The 22,207-nt window shown below is 41.9% G+C and overlaps 1 protein-coding gene across 4 annotated transcripts in view; it reads left to right on the plus strand.

Moving 5' to 3' along the window:
* The window catches only part of CERS5 (ceramide synthase 5), a 41,269-nt gene extending 25,805 nt beyond the window's left edge, over nucleotides 1–15,464 (plus strand). Inside the window, exons 2-11 of one of the 4 annotated variants that reach the window (XM_009003767.4) lie at nucleotides 2,397–2,502; nucleotides 3,558–3,688; nucleotides 4,960–5,017; nucleotides 7,771–7,821; nucleotides 8,552–8,644; nucleotides 9,935–10,063; nucleotides 10,160–10,266; nucleotides 11,126–11,282; nucleotides 12,814–12,916; nucleotides 14,565–15,464. In XM_009003767.4, coding sequence (XP_009002015.4) covers nucleotides 2,397–2,502; nucleotides 3,558–3,688; nucleotides 4,960–5,017; nucleotides 7,771–7,821; nucleotides 8,552–8,644; nucleotides 9,935–10,063; nucleotides 10,160–10,266; nucleotides 11,126–11,282; nucleotides 12,814–12,916; nucleotides 14,565–14,572 — 943 coding nt within the window. In that variant the 3' untranslated portion in view covers nucleotides 14,573–15,464. The remainder of the gene's footprint in view (nucleotides 1–2,396; nucleotides 2,503–3,557; nucleotides 3,689–4,959; nucleotides 5,018–7,770; nucleotides 7,822–8,551; nucleotides 8,645–9,934; nucleotides 10,064–10,159; nucleotides 10,267–11,125; nucleotides 11,283–12,813; nucleotides 12,917–14,564) is intronic. The other 3 variants (XM_002752447.5, XM_078336689.1, XM_017976047.4) reach the window with 3 other exon arrangements.
* Nucleotides 15,465–22,207: the final 6,743 nt, after the last annotated feature.

A 22,207-nucleotide genomic window follows, 5' to 3' on the forward strand; every position in this document is an offset into this window, starting at 1 on the left:
GCTCTGGAAATTCATCAGCCTAGATACCTATAAGTTATTCCAAATGCCAGCCTTTTGTATGATGTAGAATTAATACTTTCTCAAAAGCTATAATTTCACTTTCTTCAGTGAGGTAGTTCATTAACTGCATAACTAAATATATTTAATTTTTATCCTAAATTAGAAATGATTATTTCCCAATCACATCTGGAATATATCATAATATCATAATAAAGCTTCATTCTGTAGCACAAAATAAACACTCAACAAGTATTTTGTCAAATAAATGTTCTTAAGCTCCATATAGCTGGAATGTGAGTAGCTTTCTGCTTTTCACTAAACTCTGAACTATTGAGGGCAGGATGTGAGTTACTTACAACTCTAGATTATTAAGTCCATTCCATGGATCCAGAAAATAGTAATTTTACAATTGGCTTCACCCAGGTGAGCAGAATATAGACCTGTAGAGGATTTCTTGATTCTCACTTTCTGCGGGAGGTACCAGAGAATACCCAGACTGAAATATGTTTCTAGTGAAATAATAATAGCTACTCCTTAATGAATGTTTACTAAGTGTCATGTACTGGTGTAGGCATACATTGTATCATTTTATCTTTAAAATAACCCTGTGAGGTGGATAGTATCTCCATTCTATGGGTGTAAAATAGTCACAAGGTCTTTCAGCTGGTAAAATCTGTCTAACTGCAGGTCTTGAGTTTTAATCAGCTGACTGCCTCTGGATTAAAGAAGCCTGGGTTAGGGGTAAGAGCAGGAATTGGAAAGGCTATTTTTTGCCTTTGGATTTTCATGCAATTATGTCAATAGGAGAAGGAAGAGAAGACAGAGTTGTTTAGATTATTTTTATCTCTGATATGGCATCAACTCAACAACAAAGAATGACTGCCTCATTTACTCTTCTGAATGCTGATCAATCCTGGTTGGAACAAGAGTGTGTTTCACTAACCTGTCGCTTGTCAGTTACTGAGCAGCTGCTGAACACAGTACTTTGGTAAATAAAAAAGCAGTCTATTTGTGTTTATAAGGAGTTTAAACATAAGTTGGGGATTAAAATATAATTGGTATACAGAATAGTACACCAGTAAATGTAAATTAAGGTATCTACTAACATTGGCCTTTGAATGGAACTTATTTTTTTTTTTACCACCTGTATAAAAGAGAATGTATTACAAATGTGGCTAACTTTATGCTCTGAATAAATATTACCCTATGACTCAGGAACTTTGGTGATAAGGTAAAATACGTTTTCGTAGAGGGAGATAAAGTTTCTTATTCTCAATTCCTCTAGAGATAATATATTCTAGATTCAAATGCAGCTCAAGAAAATAGGTCAGCGGCACTCTATTGGACACCTCCCAGTCACGTTTTCATTATGGGACTCCCTAAGATGCTAAGGGCTAAAACTGGTTTGACTTATCCTGAAAGTGGCAATATAGAGTTTTGCTAGTGCTGATGTTCATAAAAATCTCTGGTTGTGGGAGAGAGTGAGATCTTTCTTGAAGAACCAAGGAGTAGTTCCTCAATTTTCAAAGATACAAAAGTTAGAAATTAATTATAATCAATGATAGCATCATAGAATCTTAGATATAAAAAAAATCTTAGAAATCATCTTGTATAACCCTTTATTTTTCATTCTTTTTAAAAACTTAAATCCATAGAACTCTGCTCAATATAACCTCTTCTTTTAGATGATGAATCCAAGACCCAAGAGATAAGTGATTTTGCCAAGTTTATATGCTTTATTAGTATATCTGAGACTAAGATTGAGTGCTAACAGGTAATTTAATTTCCTTCTCACTTTTCCTAGCTTCCTGATTTCTTTCTTCCAGACTCCTGAAAGTTCTAAGTATTTCCATAATATCTTGATTAGGCAGGAAGGTATCCAAGACCCAGGATATATATATGTAGAAAGAGCTCAGTCTCAGTTCAGCTTTTCCCTCCAATTAAGATCTTGGTCTTTTGATGTAAGGAAAACTGCCATTTATTAATCACCTTTTTTGTGCCAGGGTCTTTCATATACATTATCTTGTTGAGTACTTACAAGATTCTTAGGAAGTAGATTTGTGGCTCTCACATTTTAATGGACATGTGAATCACCTGGGGATGTTGTTAAAATGCACATTCTGATTTTGCAAGTCTGAGATGGGCTCAAGATTGTGCATTTCTAAAAAGCATCCATCCAGCACAATGGCTCACACCTGTAATCCCAGCATTTTGGGAGGCTGAGGCGGGTGAATGTTGAAAGTGATGGATATGGCAATTGCCCCAGTTTCATCATTATACTATGTATACATGCATTGAAACATCACATTGTACCCCATAAATATGTACAATTATTATGTGTCAATTATAAATAAATTTTTTAAAAAGATTTGGCCCTTGGGTTTTCTCTATTACAGGTTTATTGCCAAACCCTGTGCACTCCATATTGGCATCGAGGACAATGGTCCTTATCAGGCCCAACCCAATGCCATCCTTGAAAAGGTGTTCATATCTATTACTAAGGTAAGTAGGCAAAAACCAGGAAAATTTACATAAGGGGTTGTTGCGTGGGGCAGGGCAGGATAGAGAGCACATACTTCTAAGAGTAAGGATAGAATGGGATGATCTTTCATGTTTGAGTAGTCCATGTAGCTATATGGAGAGATTTATCCCCTCAGGGAAAACCTTTGGGCCCTATATATGTCAAGTTTACATAGGTAGTATGTTTGAGTTTTAGGCCCAGCAGCCCCCTTTACCCCTTTTCCCCAAAAACACACCATATCTTGTTTTTGTTTTTCCTTGTTCCAGTTTCTGTCACTGCCTAGTTATGTAATTGAGATGGAGATGGTACTGATAGCCTTTGCAGTTGGGTTTTTTGTTTGTATTTTGGAGAGACGAGGTTTTGCCATGTTGCCTAGGCTGGGCTTGAACTCCTGGGCCCAAGCTATCCTTCAGCCCTCCGCCTCCAAAATGCTGGAATTACAGGCATGAGCCACTATGGCCTGGCACGCAGTTTGGGTTTTCTTTTTCTTGAGATGGAGTTTCACTCTTGTTGCCCAAGCTGGAGTGCAATGGTGCGATCTCTGCTTACTGCAACCTCCGCCTTTCAGGTTCAAGTGATTCTCCTGCCTCAGTCTCCTGAGTAGCTGGGATTGCAGACATGCACCACCATGCCTGGCAATTTTGTACATTTAGTAGAGATGGGGTTTCTCCACGTTGGTTAGGCTGGTCTCGAATTCCCAACATCAGGTGATCCTCCTGCCTTGGCCTCCCAAAGTGATGGGATTACAGGCATCAGCCACCATGCCCGGCCAATTTGGGTTTTTAATTTCCTTTTTCACTCAGCTTGGGCTGGAGGAAAAGACAAAACAAGGATGTATACAGGTGAGCTGTAAAAATCCTTGATATATAAGACAAAATTTCTGACTAAAAATGACTTTGGGATAAAACCTGGAAAGATAAACATCACTTGAGCCACTATGGCTATATGGCTGTCATACCTTGTCACTCAGCTAATCAGTGGGATTGAAGGAGTGGGATTGAACAGTGGTGTTCTGACTCTGGTTATACGTTTACAGTATCCTGACAAGAAAAGGCTGGAGGGACTGTCAAAGCAGCTGGATTGGAATGTCCAAAAAATCCAATGCTGGTTTCGCTATCGGAGGAATCAGGACAAGCCCCCAACACTCACTAAATTCTGTGAAAGCATGTGAGTATGCAAGGAAGGAGGGAGAGAATAAGGGAGAGGGTGGGATACAACTGGACTGAAGTTTTCTTTTTGGAAATCACTTCTGTCGTTAGGACAGCAGTTAATGGCTACAGAGGGCTAACTCAGCCTATTATAGGTACCAAAGAAGGGAACTGGAACACTGATTCCCTTAAGGTTCTTGGACATGTTGCCACGAAGCTAGGTGTGGTTCCATTTTGTTCCCTTTTTCCAAATAGATTGGGAGTAAGTTCTCATAACTATACTTACGTAAGTAGATGTACTCATACATGTATATTTTAACAGAGTACTGGCTTGCTTGCTATAAGTTGACAATTTGTAGGAAGCATTCTGGCTGGGCGCGGTGGCTCATGCCTGTAATTTCAGCACTTTGGGAGGCCGAGGTGGGTGGATCACCTGAGGTCGGGAGTTCAAGACTAGCCTGACCAACATGGAGAAAACCTCTACTAAAAATACAAAACTTGGCCGGGCGTGGTGGCTCAAGCCTGTAATCCCAACACTTTGGGAGGCCGAGGCGGGTGGATCACGAGGTCAAGAGATCGAGACCATCCTGGTCAACATGGTGAAACCCCGTCTCTACTAAAGATACAAAAAATTAGCTGGGCATGGTGGCATGTGCCTGTAATCCCAGCTACTCAGGAGGCTGAGGCAGGAGAATTGCCTGAACCCAGGAGGCGGAGGTTGCGGTGAGCCGAGATCCCGCCATTGCACTCCAGCCTGGGTAATAAGAGCGAAACTCAGTCTCAAAAAAAAAAAAAAATACAAAACTTACAGGCATGGTAGCGCATCCCTGTAGTCCTAGCTACTTGGGAGACTGAGACAGGAGAATTGCTTAAACTTGGGAGGCAGAGGTTGCAGTGAGCCAAGATCGTGCCATTGCACTCCAGCCTGGGGAACAAGAGCAAAACTCTGCCTCCAAAAAAAAAAAAAAAATTTGTAGGAAGCATTCCTTTTCTGGGAAATACTATTCTTCATTTTATTGAGCTTTTTCTAATTATCCTCTGAGCACTGTTTTAATAATTGTCATGTAAAGAAAAATGCTAAGGAGTCTGATAATAGTGCCTAATATTTTTCCTAATGGAAAATGGCTCAGTCTTTGGCTTTTTAAATGACAGTAGTTACCCCTATTCTAGGAATTGGTCCTTTCTCACCAGTAACTCTCTTATCCCCAAATCTGCTATCTTGATCTCCCTAGCCTCAGAGACTTTGGTTGGAGTGGACATGTGTCTAACCTCTACTCTTTGCCCACCCAGGTGGAGATTCACTTTTTATTTATTCATATTCTGCTATGGAATTAGATTTCTCTGGTCGGTGAGTCTTAACTTTCTCTAGTCCTCTGTTGGATTCTAATCATGCTGAGATCTCTAGAAGTAAGAGTTAAATACCTTTAGATCTTTTTTTTTTTTTTTGAGCTGAAGTCTCGCTCTGTCACCCAGGCTAGAGTGCAATGGCACAATCTCAGCTCCCTGTAACCTCCGCTTCCCAGGTTCAAGCAATTCTCTTGCCTCAGCCTCCCGAGTAGCTAGGACTATAGGTGCACATCACCACACCTGGCTAATTTTTGCATTTTTAGTAGAGATGGGGTTTTGCCATGTTGCCCAGACTGGTCTTGAACTCCTGACCGCAGGTGATCCACCTGCCTCAGCCTCCCAAAGTTCTGGGATTTCAGGCGTGAGCCCCACCGCACCCGGCCTAAATACCTTTAGATCTTTATATTTCCCCAACTTTTCCTCCTCTGTGATGCCCATAGTCCAGAATTACATCCTAATAGATTGTCTTCTGTCTGGCACCTGACTTCAGTAATCTTATAACTCTGCTGTTTCTCCCCTAGATGATATTAATGATATTAGTAATAACTAAATCAGCATAATACTTAATGGTTTGCAAAGCACTTGACAAAAATTGAAAGAGGAGAAACTGAATCAACCCTTTAAAATGGGTGAAACAGGTATTATTCCCACTTTTTAGTTAATTGTCAGAGTCAAGAATTTCAGGGGGCCAGGCATGGTGGCTTAATTTTAACACTTTGAGAGGCCAAGATGGGCGGATCATTTAAGCCCAGGAGTTCGAGATCAACTTGGACAACATGGTGAAACCCCACCTCTACCAAAAAAAAAAAACAAAAATTATCCTGTTGTGGTGGCATGCACCTGTAGTCCCAGCTACTTGGGAGGCTAAGGTGAGAGAATGGCTTGAGCCCAGGAGGTCAAGGCTGCAGTAAGCCATGATGGAGCCACTACTTTCCAGCCTGGGTGACAGAGCAAGACTCTGCCTCAGAAAAAGAAGGAAGAATTTCAGGCTTTTTGTTTCTTGAGTTCTTGTTTTTTCCCCATACCATACTGTTTCTCTCTAAAGGACATCATGTTTTCAAAATATTACAGACAAAAAACTGGCTCAACTGAAGGAAAAGAATAGACAAACATACAGTTGTATTTGAAGATTTTAATACTTTTCTCTCAGTAACTGACCTAAACCCTAGGCAAAAAATAATCACTAAGGATGTAAAAGATATGAATAACATGATCAACCAGTTTTACCTTATTGACGTTATAGAACACTACACCAACAGCTGAAGAATACATATAATTTTCAAGAGCGTGTAGAAAGATAAACTAATGCTGGGCCATAAAATAAGTCTCAGCAAATTTTACAATATTGAAATCTTTAAGAATGTGTTCTCTGACCATAATGGAATTAAATTAGAAGTCAATTGTAATGCGAGGCATAGAAAATATTTGGAAGGCAGCCTGGTGCAGTGGCTCACGCCTGTAATCCTAGCACTCTGGGATGCTGAGGCGGGCGGATTACCTGAGCTCAGGAGTTCAAGACCAGCCTGGGCAACATGGCGAAATTCTGTCTCTACTAAAAACAAATTTAGTGAAGTGTGGTGGCGCACACCTGTAATCCCAACTGCTAGGGAGGCTGAGGCACAAGAATCGCTTGAACCTAGGAGGCAGAGGTTGCAGTTTGCTGAGATCACATAATCTACCCACCCCAGCCTCCCAAAGTGCTGGTATTAACAGGTGTGAACTACTGTGCCTGGCCATGGATAAACCTGAAAGTTCATTCTTTGAAAGGTTTGATTAAAATTGACAAACTCCAACAAAAAAAGAAAATATGAAAAAAAAAATGGCTGGGCATGGTGGCTCACGCCTGTAATCCCAGCACTTTGGGAGGCTGAGGCGGGTGGATCACCTGAAGTCAGGAGATCAAGACCATCCTGGCCAACATGGTGAAACCCCATCTCTTAAAAAAAAAAAAAAAAAAAAATTATCAATATAGGAAGGGTTATCACTACAGATTCTACAGTCATTGAAAGGATAATAAGACAATATTAGGAACGATTTAATGATAAGAAGTCCAGCACCAAAGATGATGTAAACAAACTCCTTAAAGGACATAATCATTATTCCATTAGAGATGATTACTTTTGACTTCTGAACCTGGCATGGAGTTATCTTTTTTAGTTACCAAATGGAATCATTGTCTTCCTGTTTATATATTCCAGGTGGTGATGTTTCCTAAAATGATCCTAGCCAGGCACAGTGGCTCATGCCTGTAATACCAGCACTATGGGAGGCTTAGGTGGGTGGAGCACCTGAGGTTAGGAGTTTGAGACCAGCCTGGCCAACATGGTGAAACCCTGTCTCTACTAAAAATAAACAAAAATTAGCTGGGTGTTGTGGTGCGCACCTGTAGTCTCAGCTACTCAGGAGGCTGAGGCAGGAGAATTACTTGAACCTGGGAGGTGGAGATTACAATAAGCTGAGATCGGACCACTGCACTCCAGCCTGGATGATACAGTCAGACTCCATCTCCAAAAAAAAAAGATCATAAGCTCTCACTGTTCTTATTTACCTCAAAGCATAGTTTTACTATTTACAACATTCTGTTGTAGAAGAACAATCTAGCTATTTATTGATCCTTTAGGGAGCCCTAAAATCTGTTCAGGGGCTTTCCTGTCTCTCATTTGCCCCAGCCTAGAGAGAAGTGGATACATGGGGTAGCTCTTGAAGCCAGGTGAGAATCTTGAGGACTGACATGGATTATCTGTTTTCTCTTAGTCACCTTGGTTCTGGGACATCCAACAGTGCTGGTTTAATTATCCATTTCAGGTAGGATCTGTTGTTTCAGGATAGGGGTCTTGAATGTGTATAAGGTGGAGGGAGTGAGGGTCCTTTGCCAGTCCCCAGGACAGATGGTACATTTCCTTGGGATTGAGAGATTAGGGGCTGAGTCCCTTTAAGTTGTGTATTCAGGGTATCTATTTTTTTTTCCCCACTGCTAACAGTCATATGAGGTATCTATTCTTGAGGCCCTCATAGCAATGAAATCCAGTGAGTTTTTTGTTCTGATTTTCCCCATTATATTCACCCTAATTGGGCTAGAAAGAAAAGCAGTTTTCTGGTATTTAATGAGGTACTTTCTGGTTCAGATGTCTTTTTTGTATCAAGGGTAACTTGGAATCCCATTAAGAGCATCTTGGTTGTAATATATACTGGAAATATGTCAAGGAACTGCTAAAGGGTGGAAGAGGAGAAGGCCTATGTGTATTTAATCCTGTGAAAAGCACTAATTGCCCAGAATCCTAGACATACTGATTTGATTGTGCTATAGTATGTGTTAACTGTATCTCATCTCTACAAGATGAGAGCTGAAGATGTATGTGCAGAGGAGCAAGGGAAGTCTCCACACCAAAGTCTGTTAGCTACTGCATGTCTTGGGAGAGAATGGGGAGGAGAGATGTCTATAAATTTGTATTGGTCCTCCAAGGCAGAGAAAGTTGGAGAGATGGAATGCACCTTTGACTAGCCGGTATTCTGACTATTTCTTTCTCTCTTCCAGCCTCTGTCGGGTGGACTTTATTACTATTATATCATGGAATTGGCCTTCTATTGGTCCCTTATGTTTTCTCAGTTTACAGACATTAAAAGAAAGGTAAGGACGTTGGCTCCCTCAGTCTCCAATCTTATTGCATCCTTCTTTGTAGCAGCTTCCATGACTGCCATTATGATGGATTATCTTCCTTGACGGGGACCACAAAAGGAGAAAGTAGGTTTGATGAGACTGTTAGCTTGTAATCTTCCCAGAAACGAGACTTAACTAATAATGAAGTATATGTAAGACATTTATGGCAGCCCCAGGATGAGAACAGTTAACCAGCTAAGAAGCATACCTTCTTCCGTTTTCTTCTTTAAGCCTCTTATGTATCTAAAGCTCAGGAAACTAGTCAGAATTGGCAGGTAGCAATGCCTTATTCAGAAAAAACACCTGATTCCAGAATAGCTGGATATGGCTTTCATATACCTTTAGGGACCTTTGCTCTGTTTTCCCTTTTGGGTTACCCCACTTACTCAAAGAAGGTCAACTGGAAGGGGTTTTACTCTCTTCCTGCTATTGTTTAGGAGGCAGTGATTGGGAGAAAGGAGCTGACTTGCCCAGATAGTGACAGAGTTGGAAATAACTTAAGTTTATACAACCAAATAAAAAAGACAGAATCTTTACCTTTTTATTAGTGTCTACCTGAAATAATGTGGTTCCAGCAGCTCTAACCATAATCTGTCACTAACTTAGGTTTCACTTTGGTGAAGAAAATCAGGGTTAGCATTTATGGAAATGAATTAAAACTTATCCGTGTTGTTAGTGTTATCTGACACAGAAACTTGACACTCACTTGGTCAGAAGACACAGGTCACTTTATTAAAAGTTTATTTTAATATGTGATACATATAAGAGAGTTTGAGATACATATATAAGTTTTAAAAATAATTGAGAATTATTTAATAGATGTGTCTGATAACTCAGATACTTAGCCTTCCCCAGGTCTAATGACATTTGAACCCAAGAGGAAATTAGAGCCACAAACCTCTCCTTTCTATTAGGTCTTTTGGTTGATATTTCTCTGATTAAAGCAGAAGAGTAATAGAATCTCAGGGAATTCTAAGGCTTATGTGTCCCATTGGGAGGTTACCCCTAGCTTCTGCAGTTACCAAAGGAAATTGTTACTTTCTGGGCTTTGAGCTGCATTAACATAGAGTATGGGTCAGTCACTGATGTAGGGGTGTTCAGTTAAATGCTAGGTAGCTAAGGGAGGGAGAGTCTAAGCAGAATGGAAACTATTATATACAGGGTGGGTAAGATCCTCCCAGAATAATGCAGGACATTGGGTTGGCTGGTGTTTCTATGGCCTGGCCTTTACCTCCCTCTTCTATTTCTGTTCCTTCCTAGGACTTCCTGATCATGTTTGTACATCACTTGGTCACCATTGGGCTTATCTCCTTCTCCTACATCAACAATATGGTTCGAGTGGGAACTCTGGTCATGTGTCTACATGATGTCTCTGACTTCTTGCTGGAGGTAAAAACCCAGTCTCTCTTTCTCCATCTTTTTTGCCTACTCTTCTATTCCTGTGTGAGAACTTTCTCCCCAACTCAATTCTTATCTTTTCTCCAGGCAGCCAAACTGGCCAATTATGCGAAGTATCAGCGGCTCTGTGACACCCTTTTTGTGATCTTCAGTGCTGTTTTTATGGTTACACGTCTAGGAATCTATCCATTCTGGTAAGCGGCAAGGCGATAGAGCTGTGGTAGGTGTGAGCCTAACGATACCTTTTTGCCAATTCTCATTTTGCCCGTTCAGTTTTTCTGTTCTATTCTATTCTATTTTTGCCAATAGAACACCAAGAACCCTATTGCCCTGCTTTTACCTTGGCCTGTGTTGACCTTTTATGGACTCATAGGACCTCTGCTGCCTCACACCATATTTCTAGCAAGGTTGGATCCAGACTCAAGAGTATCTGACTTGGTGGGCTTCTGGTTTTTCTGACTCATCTCTGAGGAACAATCCTCATTTTATGCCTAAGTAATTCCTTTGCCTTCTTTTGCACTGTTGACACAATTCTCAGGCCCTTTTTGTGTTCCTGCTCTGGTCCCAACCCTGACCAGCACACACACACACACACACACACACACACACACACACTCTCTCTCTCTCTCTCTCTCTATCACCTCCTCTCTCCCCCTCCCCCTCTTCTCTCCCTGTCTCCTTTCACTTCTACATTCATTGCTTTATGGAAATCAGTTGCCTACTATCCTATCCTATATGTGCCTGAGGAGCTGAGTCATTCCTATGATTAGAGTCCCACTGCTGTCCTAATTTTCATGAAACTGCATATTTGAAGTGATTAATAATATGACTTAATCCATCAGTTCCTAAGATTTATTCTTTCCTTATCCCTAAAGATAGAAAACACAACAGGCCCTTTCTTTATTTTCTTACTATGGATGACAGTCCCTTGAACTTCAGCTGACAAAAGGGCTAGGAAGGAAACACACAGGGCTCTGCATCCCTAGGACTCGGTTTCATCCCTGTCTGCTGAGCTCTGACTCTAGAATCTGACTATTGGCCTCCCTCTTCTAGGATTCTGAACACGACCCTCTTTGAGAGTTGGGAGATAATCGGGCCTTACACTTCCTGGTGGCTCCTCAATGGCCTTCTGGTGATCCTACAGGTTCTGCATGTCATCTGGTCCTACCTGATTGCACGGATTGCTTTAAAAGCCTTGATCAGGGGAAAGGTGAGGATGAAAAATGGCTTCTTTGGGGTGTGGGGGAAGATAGGGATTACTCAACAGACATTATCTCTCCATCACACCCGGTAAACCCCATCTACTCAAGCCAAGCAAAAAGCCTAGGGCTCCAAAGTCTTCGCCTTTTCTATGAGCATTTTTTTTTTTTTTAAAGAGAGAAAAGTCTTGCTTTGTCACCCAGGCTGGAGTTCAGTGACATGATCATGGCTCACTGCAACCTCAAACCTGGGCTTAAGGGATTCTCTCCCACCTGAGCCTCCCAAGTAGCCGGAACTATAGGTAAGCACCACCATGCAAGGATAATTGTCTTATTTTTTATACATAGGGTGTCACTGTTACCCAGGCCAGTGTCCAACTACTGGCCTCAAGCAATCCTCCCACCACGGTCTCCCGAAGCAATAGAATTACAGGTGTGAGCCACTACAACAAGCCTGTTTCACCTCTTCAAATGTGGTTTAGATGCAAGAGGAAAGTTCTGCCTTCTTCCTGTCCCTTAGGAATGGCTTTTGTTAAAGGATGATAGGGGGCTGGGCACAGTGGCTCATGCTTGTAATCCCAGCACTTTGGGAGGCTGAGGTGGGCGGATCACGAGGTCAAAAGTTCGAGACCAGCCTGACCAACATGGTGAAACCTCATTTCTACTAGAGATACAAAAATTAGCCAGGCGTGGTGGTCTGCACCTGTAATCCCAGCTCCTCAGGAGGCTGAGGCAGGAGAATCGCTTGGATCCAGGAGGTGGAGGTTGCAGTGAGCCGAGATCGGGCAACTGTACTCCAGCCTGGAAGACAGAGTGAGACTGCATCTCAAAATAAATAAAGGACGATAGGGTTAAAAGTTTTTTTCTTTCTTTTTTTTTAAATTTCTATACCAGATGTGGTTTCAAAGGTTAAGAGTTTCTTAAGAGATGGCCTCAACCATTTCCTCCCCTTTACCTACCTACTTCAATGTATTTCCTATTTTTGTTTTTGACATGGGGCCTTTTTCAAAGTAAATCATATGCAGAGCTGTATAAACTGTATAAAAGCAGATTGTTAAGTTATCTAGAAGTGGTGTATGGTAGTTCACAAGCCACCACAAGATGACCATGCTGTGATATTCAAGATATGGTTTATATGAGAAACCAAATACCCACCTCACCCCACTGATGTATGGGCAAGTGTCCTAAGTGAATGGGTACGTAGTGTTTCAAATACCCATCTTATGCCAAGAGCCAAAGAAAGGTGCCACTTAATGATATACGCATAATTGAACTTTGCAAGTTTTGAGGCAGTCACACTATAGTTAGTCCAAGAGCTAAGGATTTAAGCCTAAAGGAATACAGAATCCCAAGCGGGAGGGGCTCTGCTTAAGGAGGTACTGAAACTAGGACCAACTGATGGAATGTAGCCTAGATACTGATGATCTCCTATGTCATTATTCCTTATGGCTGCCATTGGCTCAGAACTTGCTCAGTGTGCCTGTGCATCTTGCTGTAGCTACTGGACATCTCCGTTCTCTCCTGCTTTTCTTTCCTGACTAGGTGACCTGTCCTGGAAGAATTAGACCCTGTACTCTCCACTCTTTCCTCACCTCCTTCCTTTTTTCTATGCCTGGCAGGAGCTGGACAGTTTCATCTCTTGCATGTAAGTGTATCTGTGCTTCTAGTAGTCAGTGAAACGTGTCCTTCTGAATGTGGTTCTCTTTCCTCCTGCTCTCCTTTCTGTTCCCTTGTGTTTGTCTCAGAGCATGCCCTCTCTCCTGACTTTATGGGACCATTATTGACTAGAGCTGCAGTTGCCAGATTTTTTCTTAAATTAAGGCAAGAATTGAGTCTACTTTTTTTTCTTTTCTTGAGTCTCTGTTTACCTGAAGTCTAGAGACACTCTGCCCTGTGGTGGAAATGTCCTAAAGATCAGGTAATCAATTAGTCATCTGGGTTCAGATGTCAGCAGCTATAATCAACTATAGAAGAGCCATCAAACACAAATTCAAGAGGCGAATCCAAAGCAAATGCTCACCTCCTTGGCAACAGCTGTTACAGCTACGTTCCTTTTCACTTCCTTCTCTCCTTTACTTAAACCATATTTGTTATCCTTCTGTTCTGGAGGTCAGAAGTCCTACACAGGTCTCACTTGGTTTCTGTTCTTTTAGAGTCCAGGATAGAGTTTTTTTTTGTTTGTTTATTTTTGAGACAGAATTTTGCTCCATTGCCAAGGCTGGAGTGCAGTGGCGCAATCATGGCTCACTGTAGCCTTAACCTCCTGGGCTCAGGAGATCCTACTGCTTCAATTCGGCCTACCAAGTAGCTAGGACTACAGGTGCATGTCACCATGCCCAACTAAGTTTGTCATTTTTAATTTTTTATAGAGACAAGTCTCTCACCATGTTGCCTAGGCTGGTCTCAAACTCCTGGGCTCAAACAGTCCTGCCTTGGCCTCCCAAAGTGCTAAGGTTATAGGTATAAGCCACCATGCCTGGCCCATGGTAGAGAAATTGAAATACTTTGCTTGATATGCAGAATAGTTTAGATTGGGAAACGCTGCTGTAATCCAGATGCTTCATTTGAAAATACCAAACAAAAAAGCCCAGGTTAACAAGCATTCACATATGGTAACATGATTACAACTGGGATTCTTTTCTCATTGACTGCCAATCCATTTTTGTTTTCACTATACTGTGTATCTTAGGGATGCTGAAGTTTCACCAAAAAAAGTGATCTTGCTTTTGGGAAAGGGAAGAAGATTAGAAAACAGTGTCATAGGTTAGTGGTAGTTGAGCCCAGGAATGGTAAACTACTAAAAAAGGCCTATTATGGATCAGATTTGGGGATAAGGCAAATAGCATAACCAATATGAATAAATGCATTGTCCACAACCACCAGAAGATAGGAGTCCTGACAGTCATATGTATTGTTTGTGTTGGCCTTCCCTGGTCTTTGAAGTGGAGGAAGAGAAAGGGTATCTGGAGTTTCCCTGAAACCTAAACCAGGTCTCAATGAATGATGTCAGTTCTCTTAGGCTGGTCCTAAAAGACACACCCCTCTACCAAAGTAGCTTCTATTCCATAGAGAACAGAATTGGAGATGACAAGGGAGAAAACTAGAAAGCAGATGAAGCACAGTCATAACAGTAGCTATGGTCCAAACAATACTTTGAGTCAGGTGTCACCAGAAAGCAGACCAGACTGGGGACACAGTGCCCAAACCTGGGTCTCTGAGCTTAGGTGTGTCTTATGGTTCTCTCCAGAAAAGTTCTGTCCTTACTTTTATGTCTTTGGTCCCATCCCACCCAGGTATCTAAGGATGATCGCAGTGATGTGGAGAGCAGCTCAGAGGAAGACGATATGACCACCTGCACAAAAAGTCCCTGTGACAGTAGCTCCAGCAATGGTGCCAATCAGGTGAATGGTCACATGGGAAGCAGCTACTGGGCTGAAGAGTAAGGTGGCTGCTATGGGAATTTAAGCACACATGGACTTGTACGGCCACTGGCAACATACTCCTCTTGGCCCTCCCTGTATCTACTCTTCTGTGACTGGGGGACTGCAAGGCACTGAGGAGTATCAAAGAAGCAAATATTTTCACTTTAAAAGAAAACTCTGCCATTTTGTATTTAATAGCCACCAGGTTCTTTCAGTAATGTTATTTGCTCTGTGTGTTTGTGTGTGTGTTTGTTCATGTGCATTTGTACATATGCGTGAGTTTCATTGCCAGGGTTGGGGCACAATTCTGGACTAGGGCCATGAGGCCTTCCCTGGTCCCCTTTAGACCCACCTCAGTTCCACATTTGGTTGCATCTTGAATTATGCCGACTCCAGACTATCCCCTCCCTTTTTGCCCTTGGCTCTTGAGGCACTAAACCCCTGGACCATCTGAATGGAGCAGCCAAGTTCAGTCCCAGAGTTCTGCACTGTTCCTCTTTCACAGCTGGACTGTTTCTCATGATAAAGGTGAATAGAAACAGCACCATGGACAGATGGCCAGGAATGCCGTGGTCCCTAGCTAGATCCCCTTCCTACCACCTGATAGCAACAGGGACAGCTGCCTATACCCTGCTCTTTACTCAGTGGTAGCCAGGGAAGGGACATGGGAAGAGGGTGAGCTGAGGCCTGCAGGAGGAGGACAACAGCCACTGAGTGAGCTGTTCGGTCTTATACTATTGTTTAATCTGTGATTAAAAGTGCTTCAACCCACCTCTAATGTCTCTACCTCTTTAGTGACTCTGTCCACCATTTGTGGAATCCATAGCTAATTAAGAGCTTTTCCAGGTCTGATTCAGGAGGCCCTAGACACCAAATTTTTCCTTTCTGTTCATGGTGGGAAGTGAGTCAGCCAGGGTACTTACATTTTAGAGCTTTTATGTTTTCAGAAAAAGTAAATAGGTTTAGTGGGTTACAAGACTGTGACCTGGGCAGGTTCAACAATGTATATAGTGAACCAACAAAAGCTTTGGTTGAAAAGCCAAGACACCATTAGGTAGATACCTGTATTCCTATTTTAGTCAATATAGATATGGTCAATTAACTTTTTTTTTTTTTTTTTGGTAGAGATGAGGTCTCCCCATGTTGCCCAGGTTGGTCTCAAGCACCTGGCCTTCAGCCAAAGTGTTGGGATTACAGACATGAACTACGGCATCCAACCCAATTAACATTCTAAGGTTGTGATAAATAAGTCTGAGATGTTTCTTGTTTTAGTTCTATTTTCTCTTTTAGCACATGGAGAATCAGTCATTCTAATCCAGACTTTTCTCTGTGATCTTGGCAAAATTACCAAACGCAGTATTCATCTCCCAGAATAATTTTCCATTTGGTGAATGTTCAGATTATCAAAATATTTCCAAGTGCTCTTATGAACATTATGATATATGGAGAGTGTCAGGGAGAGGAATGAAAATGGAAAGAAATGGGTTATTGTTCTAAGAATCAGATACTCACTTGATGTTCACTGACACAGGGATATTGACCCTACTAAACTTAACCTTACTAACAGACTTAATTTTTAGAAAGACTTAACTGCCATGCGCCTCCTTACCTCCACCCACCCACCCCACCCTCCCAGTGGTGCACGCCTGCCAAGATTCTGGGTGCAAACAACTTGGATATCAATAGGGGGCAGAAAACAAACCCACTAGCGGGACCAAAAGGCAGACCCATTGGCAGAACACAGGCAGCAGCTTCAACAATTAATTCCAAAACTGAAAGTCAAATCCAGGAGAAGACTGAGGAAGCCCCATTCTCTTTGAGGTACATCAACAGCTACAACGATCAATGGACCCACTTAATGGAGCTCTTATTTGGCACTTAATTGTAAATTAAGATTTGCTGATGACAACGGGCTAATTTAAGCTACGTGGAAAGAGGAAAGAAATGGAAGCTGCCAACCAAAGGAAGCAGCACGTGTACTGTGCAGGTAAAAATATAAATGAAACGAAAGAAGAAAATCTAACTTCTCATTCTGGAAGGCAGTGACTGCCGCAGATCAAGAGGTTATTGTTTTTGCAGCCTCTGTTCTCCATTACATAAGAAATGGCCTTTTAAAAGGCAGACTTGGGAAGGGGGGTATTATCTCTGTCAGCCAAGCAAATTATAGATTACTCCCCCTCTCTACCCCCAACACCATGAAATCCCAAAAGGGTTAACAGGTGAACAGTAGCAGCTTGAAATGATTTATTTTTTTCAAGGAACATTAAATACTGTATTGCTTGCTGAAAACAAGACTGTGGGGCATAGGAAAATTAAGTTCTAAGTAGTCATTTGCTCAGGGCTAATCAGGAAGACTAAAAATTACATCTTTTAGTTCCTCAACTTGCTATATTGAATAGACTAATTGTGAAACATGAATGAAAGTGCTTGTGAAAGTCAGATGAGCTATGCATTTTGCCTTCTGAAAGTTGAATAACTGCCTTGTTAATACAAACTGGATTGACTGGTATAGCTAATCTGACAAAAGATTCAACTTGAATAAAACAATAATAAAAATAAAAATAGCTAACACATAACTCTTACTACATGCCAAGCACTGTATTAAACACATATGATAATAGGAGGCAAAAAGGTTAACTTGCTAAGGTCAAACAGCCGTAAGGAGTCAAACCCTTACTATTCCTATCTTACTAACCCTCCCTCTCTATTCCTAATCACCATACTAACTATACCATAATTAACCACTCCGCAGTCTCTACCAGCACTTCCCAAGATTTCATAATGAGGAAGAATAGATGTTGCAGAAACATTCAGCCAGAGGCACAGACTGATTATATTAAATAGTTTGCATTGGATAAGTGAATTAAGATGAGGGTCAATTACAGGAACAGAAACTTGTTCTGAAAAGGAACTATGTGCATATAGTTGGAGTGCGGGAGAGAGACAGAGTTCTAGAGATGGAATATAGAACTAGATAGAACATAACCGTTACTGATGCACCAAGACTGTGAAAACCAGTTTTGTAGATGGCCTGGGAGGAAGGACCCAAATTAGCGGAAAGTAGGTTAGCTACAGACTCACATCATCTATACCAGAGAACCAGGAGGTCTTTTTGTTGTTGTTTTGTTTTTGATACAGAGTTTCACTCCTGTTGCCAGGCTGGAGTGCAATGGCACAATCTCAGCTCACCGCAACCTCCGCCTCCCAGGTTCAAGCAATTCTCCTGCTTCAGCCTCCTCAGTAGCTGGAATTATAAGCATGCGCCACCATGCCCAGCTAATTTTGTATATTTAGTAGAGACGGGGTTTCTCCATGTTGGTCAGGCTAGTCTCGAACTCCCGACCTCAGGTGATCGGCCTGCCTCATCCTCCCACAGTGCTGGGATTACAGGCGTGAGCCACCATGCCCAGCCAAACCAGGAATATTTTTAAGAGAAAGAAAGCATTACCTCTCTTCTGTTGGCTATAAAAGGGTTTTTATTATTGTTGTTATTACTATTATTAGAGACAGGGTCTTACTCTGTCACCCAGGCTGGACTGCAGTGGCTTGATCATAGCTCACTCAGCCTCAATCTGGGCTCAAATGATCCTCCTGGCTCCCAAGCAGCTTTATTATTAATTGAAAAATTACACCAGGCACAGTGGCTCACGCCTGTAATCCCAGCACTTTGGGAGGCCGAGGTGGGTGGATCACGAGGTCAAGAGATCAATACCATCCTGGTCAACAAGGTGAAACCCCGTCTCTACTAAAAATACAAAAATTAGCCGGGCATGGTGGTGCACGCCTGTAGTCCCAGCTACTCGGGAGGCTGAGGCAGGAGAATTGCTTGAACCCAGAAGGCGGAGGTTGCGGTGAGCCAAGATCATGCCATTGCACTCCAGTCTGGGTAACAACAGAGAAACTCCGTCTCAAAAAAAAAAAAATGGAAATACTACTTATGTTTGTATAGTGTTTAATAGCTTTTAGCTTAGAAAGTGATTTTTTTTTCTCCCAGGCTGGAGTACAATGGCGCTATCTCGGCTCACATTCAAGTGATTCTTCTGCCTCAGCCTCCGGACTAGCTGGGACCAAGGCTTGTGCCACCATGCCTGGCTAATTTTGGTATTTTTAGTAGAGACAGGGTTTTACCATGTTGGCAAAGCTGGTCTCAAACTCATAACCTCAAGTGATCCACCTGCCTTGACCTCCCAAAGTGTTGGGATTACATGTGTAAGCCACCATGCCTGGCCAAAAGAGATTTCACATACATCAATAACTAACACCTAAAACACTTCTGTAAAAAAAGAAAGAAAAATACTGGCTGAGCCAAGTATGTTAAAAACAAAAACACTTTGGGAGGCTGAGGCAGAAAGATTGCTTGAGGCCAAGAGTTTGAGACCAGCCTGGGTATAAGGCAAGACCTCATCTCTACAAAAAATTTAAAAATTAGCCAGGTGTTGTGATGCACACCTGTAGTCCTGTTCTGGAGACTCAGATGGGAGGACTGCTTGAGCTCAGGAGTTTGAAGTTATCGTGAGCAATAATGGCACCACCGCACTGCAGCCTGGCAACAGAATGAGACCTTGTTTAAAAAAAAAAGTGTGGTCTAGTAGTGGCCCCCATCACTTCCACTGTATTCTACTGATCAAAGTAATCATGGAGCCACCTAGATGCAAGGCAGAGTGGTAAGATAGACTCTACCTCTTGATGAAGTGTCAGGGTCACTGAAGAGCAGTGGAATGAGAGACATTGCGGCAGCCATCTATGAAAGATTCAATATGGCACAATGAGGAAATCTAGTCTCAGAAGTTGTTTAAAAAAAACAAGGCCAGGTGTGGTGGCTTAACAACCTGTAATCCCAGCACTTTGGGAGGCTGAGGCAGGAGGACTGCTTGAGGCCAGGAGTTTGAGACCAGCCTGAGCAACAAAGGGAGATCCCCATCTCTACAAATAATTTTTTTTTCTTTTCATTAGCCACAAGTAGTGGCGTGCAGCTTATGGTTCCAGCTACTTAGGAGGCTGAAGTGGGAGGATCTTTTGAGCCTGGAGGTCAAGACCGCAGTAACCTGTGTTTACCCTACTACAATCCAGCCTGGGTGACAGAGTGACACCATATCTCAAACAAAACAAAAACAGAAACCAGACTGTCCATCCTAATCCTAAAAATAATTATATAAGTTTATTTATTGGGTGATAAATGAAGATTTTTCAGACTTTAAATCCAGTATTCATGGCCAGACACAGTGGCTTATGCCTGTAATCCCAACACTTTCGGAGTCCAAGGCAAGCAGATCACCTGAGGTTTGGAGTTCAAGACCAGCCTGGCCAACATGGTGAAACCCTGTCTCTAATAAAAATACAAAAATTAGCCAGGTGCAGTGGTGGGCACCTGTAACCTCAGCTACTAGGGAGGCTGAAGCAGGAGAATCGCTTGAACCTGGGAGGCAGAGGTTGCAGTGAGCTGAGATCGTGCCACTGAACTCCAACCTGAGTGACAGAGTGAGACCCTGTCTCAAAAAAGAAAAAAAGAAAAATATCCAGTATTCTTGCAGGATTTTCAGCTCAATAACACAGTCATTAAGTACTTACTTTATGATATGCACTATGGCAGGAGCTGTGGACACAAAGATGAACAAGATCTGGTGTCTATCCTCAAATGACTCACACTCCAGTAAGGGGGAAATAAAATACAATGTGATAAGAACTATTCTAAATTATTCTTGGCAAGATGGAGGAAAACTTGAAAGTAAAGCTGGGCCATTAAAGTTAAGTGGAGTTTCGCCAGGCAAAAAAGCAATGGAAGGGAAGGGTATTATGTTTAGGAGAGATGTGAGAGTATATGAAAGTTAGCACTTCTAGCTTAATGCAGACTAAAATAAACTGAGACAAACATCTAAAATGATGGATAAAGTATTTTCTAAGCTGTTTTTAAAAAATAAATAGCGGAGCTTCCAAGAAAGACAAAAGACAAAGGAATTGAAAACTAGAGCAGACATAAAAATAGCCAATGCAGTTACTGGAGTGATTAGGGAAACGTAACTTAAGGACTTGTTTTAACACTGACAACTAAAGACAAGCCTGGCTCCAAGCAGGAAACTGAAACCCCCCGTTAAAGCTGGGACCCTGAAAGAGCAACAGCCTTAGAGAAAGAGGAGAAACCATTAAAAGGATGGCAAAAGGAAAAAGCAAGGAATTTGAATGCCTAGGCTTGTGGGGTCAGGAGATTCTTGAAAATTCTGAATCCTGGGCCTGTACCTTAGATGAATTTTAGAACGTTCTTCATGTGTATAACGAGTGCACTTCCTGTATGGTCTGGGAACCATCACCACCCCCACCAAATCCCCAGCCAAGAAAGTGCATGAAAACTGGTTTCAGATCTGTTGTCCAAAGGTTTTCTCTGAAAAGACATGTGATGCAGGCAACATGGAACTCTAAAGCCATCCCCACCCTATAAAAACTCCAAAAGATGATTTCAGTCAAACCTGCAACACATGTAGCTAATAAAATACTAGTATCCAGAATATATAAGGCACTGCCTACAAATTGTTTTTTCAAAGAAGATAATATGAAAAGTGGGGCCTGGCACAGTGGCTCCCAACTGTGCTTCCAGCACTTTGGGAGGCTGAGGCAGGTGGATCACTTGAGGTCAGGAGTTTCAGACCCACTTGACCAACATGGTGAAATCCCATCTCTACTAAAAATGCAAACATTAGCCTGGCATGGTGGTGCATGCCTATAGTCCCAGTTACTCAGGAGGCTGAGGCATAATTGCTTGAAACCGGGAGGTGGAGGTTGCAGTGAGCCAAGGTCAAGTTTGCACCACTACGCTTCAGCCTGGGTGACAGAAAAACAAGTAGGGGTGAGGGGAGGATGCAAATAGGAAATTCCCAGAGGGTAAACATACTAACGGCCAATAATTCAATAAAAAGGTCCTCTACCTTATCAGAAATCAATGATACATAAATTAAAATTAATAGAACCACTCAACACCAACAGAATAGGGAAATGCTGGTGACAGTGAAATTCACATAACCACTTTGGAAAAGCAACTTAACAACTAGTGAAGCTAAATAACCAGTAATATTTCCTTCTTTGGAGAAACTAACACATAGGCCCAAGTAAACATACAAAATACTCACTGCATTGCTATTGATTTGTAAGAGGAAAAAAGTGGGAACAACCCAATAACCCTTCACTAGGATAGCAAAACAAATTGATATGCTCACTCAGTGGCATATTACACAGCAATTACAATGAATGAACCATTTTCCCATCAATATGGATGCATTAGTCTGTGTTCTCCAGAGAAACAGAACCAGTAAGATATATAGATGAGAGAAAGAGATTTACTATATGGAATTGGCTTCTACGGTTCTGGAGGCTGAGAAGTCCCAAGATCTGCAGGTGATAAGCTGAAGACCCAGGAGAGCCAATGGTATAGTTCCAGTCCAAGTCCAAAGGCCTGAAAACCAAGAGAGCTGATGGTATAAGTTCCAGTCTGAGTCCACATCACAAGGCAGAAGACTGATGTTCCA

The sequence above is a fragment of the Callithrix jacchus genome, chromosome 9, assembly GCF_049354715.1.
Source record: "Callithrix jacchus isolate 240 chromosome 9, calJac240_pri, whole genome shotgun sequence".
NCBI classification, from domain to species: domain Eukaryota; kingdom Metazoa; phylum Chordata; class Mammalia; order Primates; family Cebidae; genus Callithrix; species Callithrix jacchus.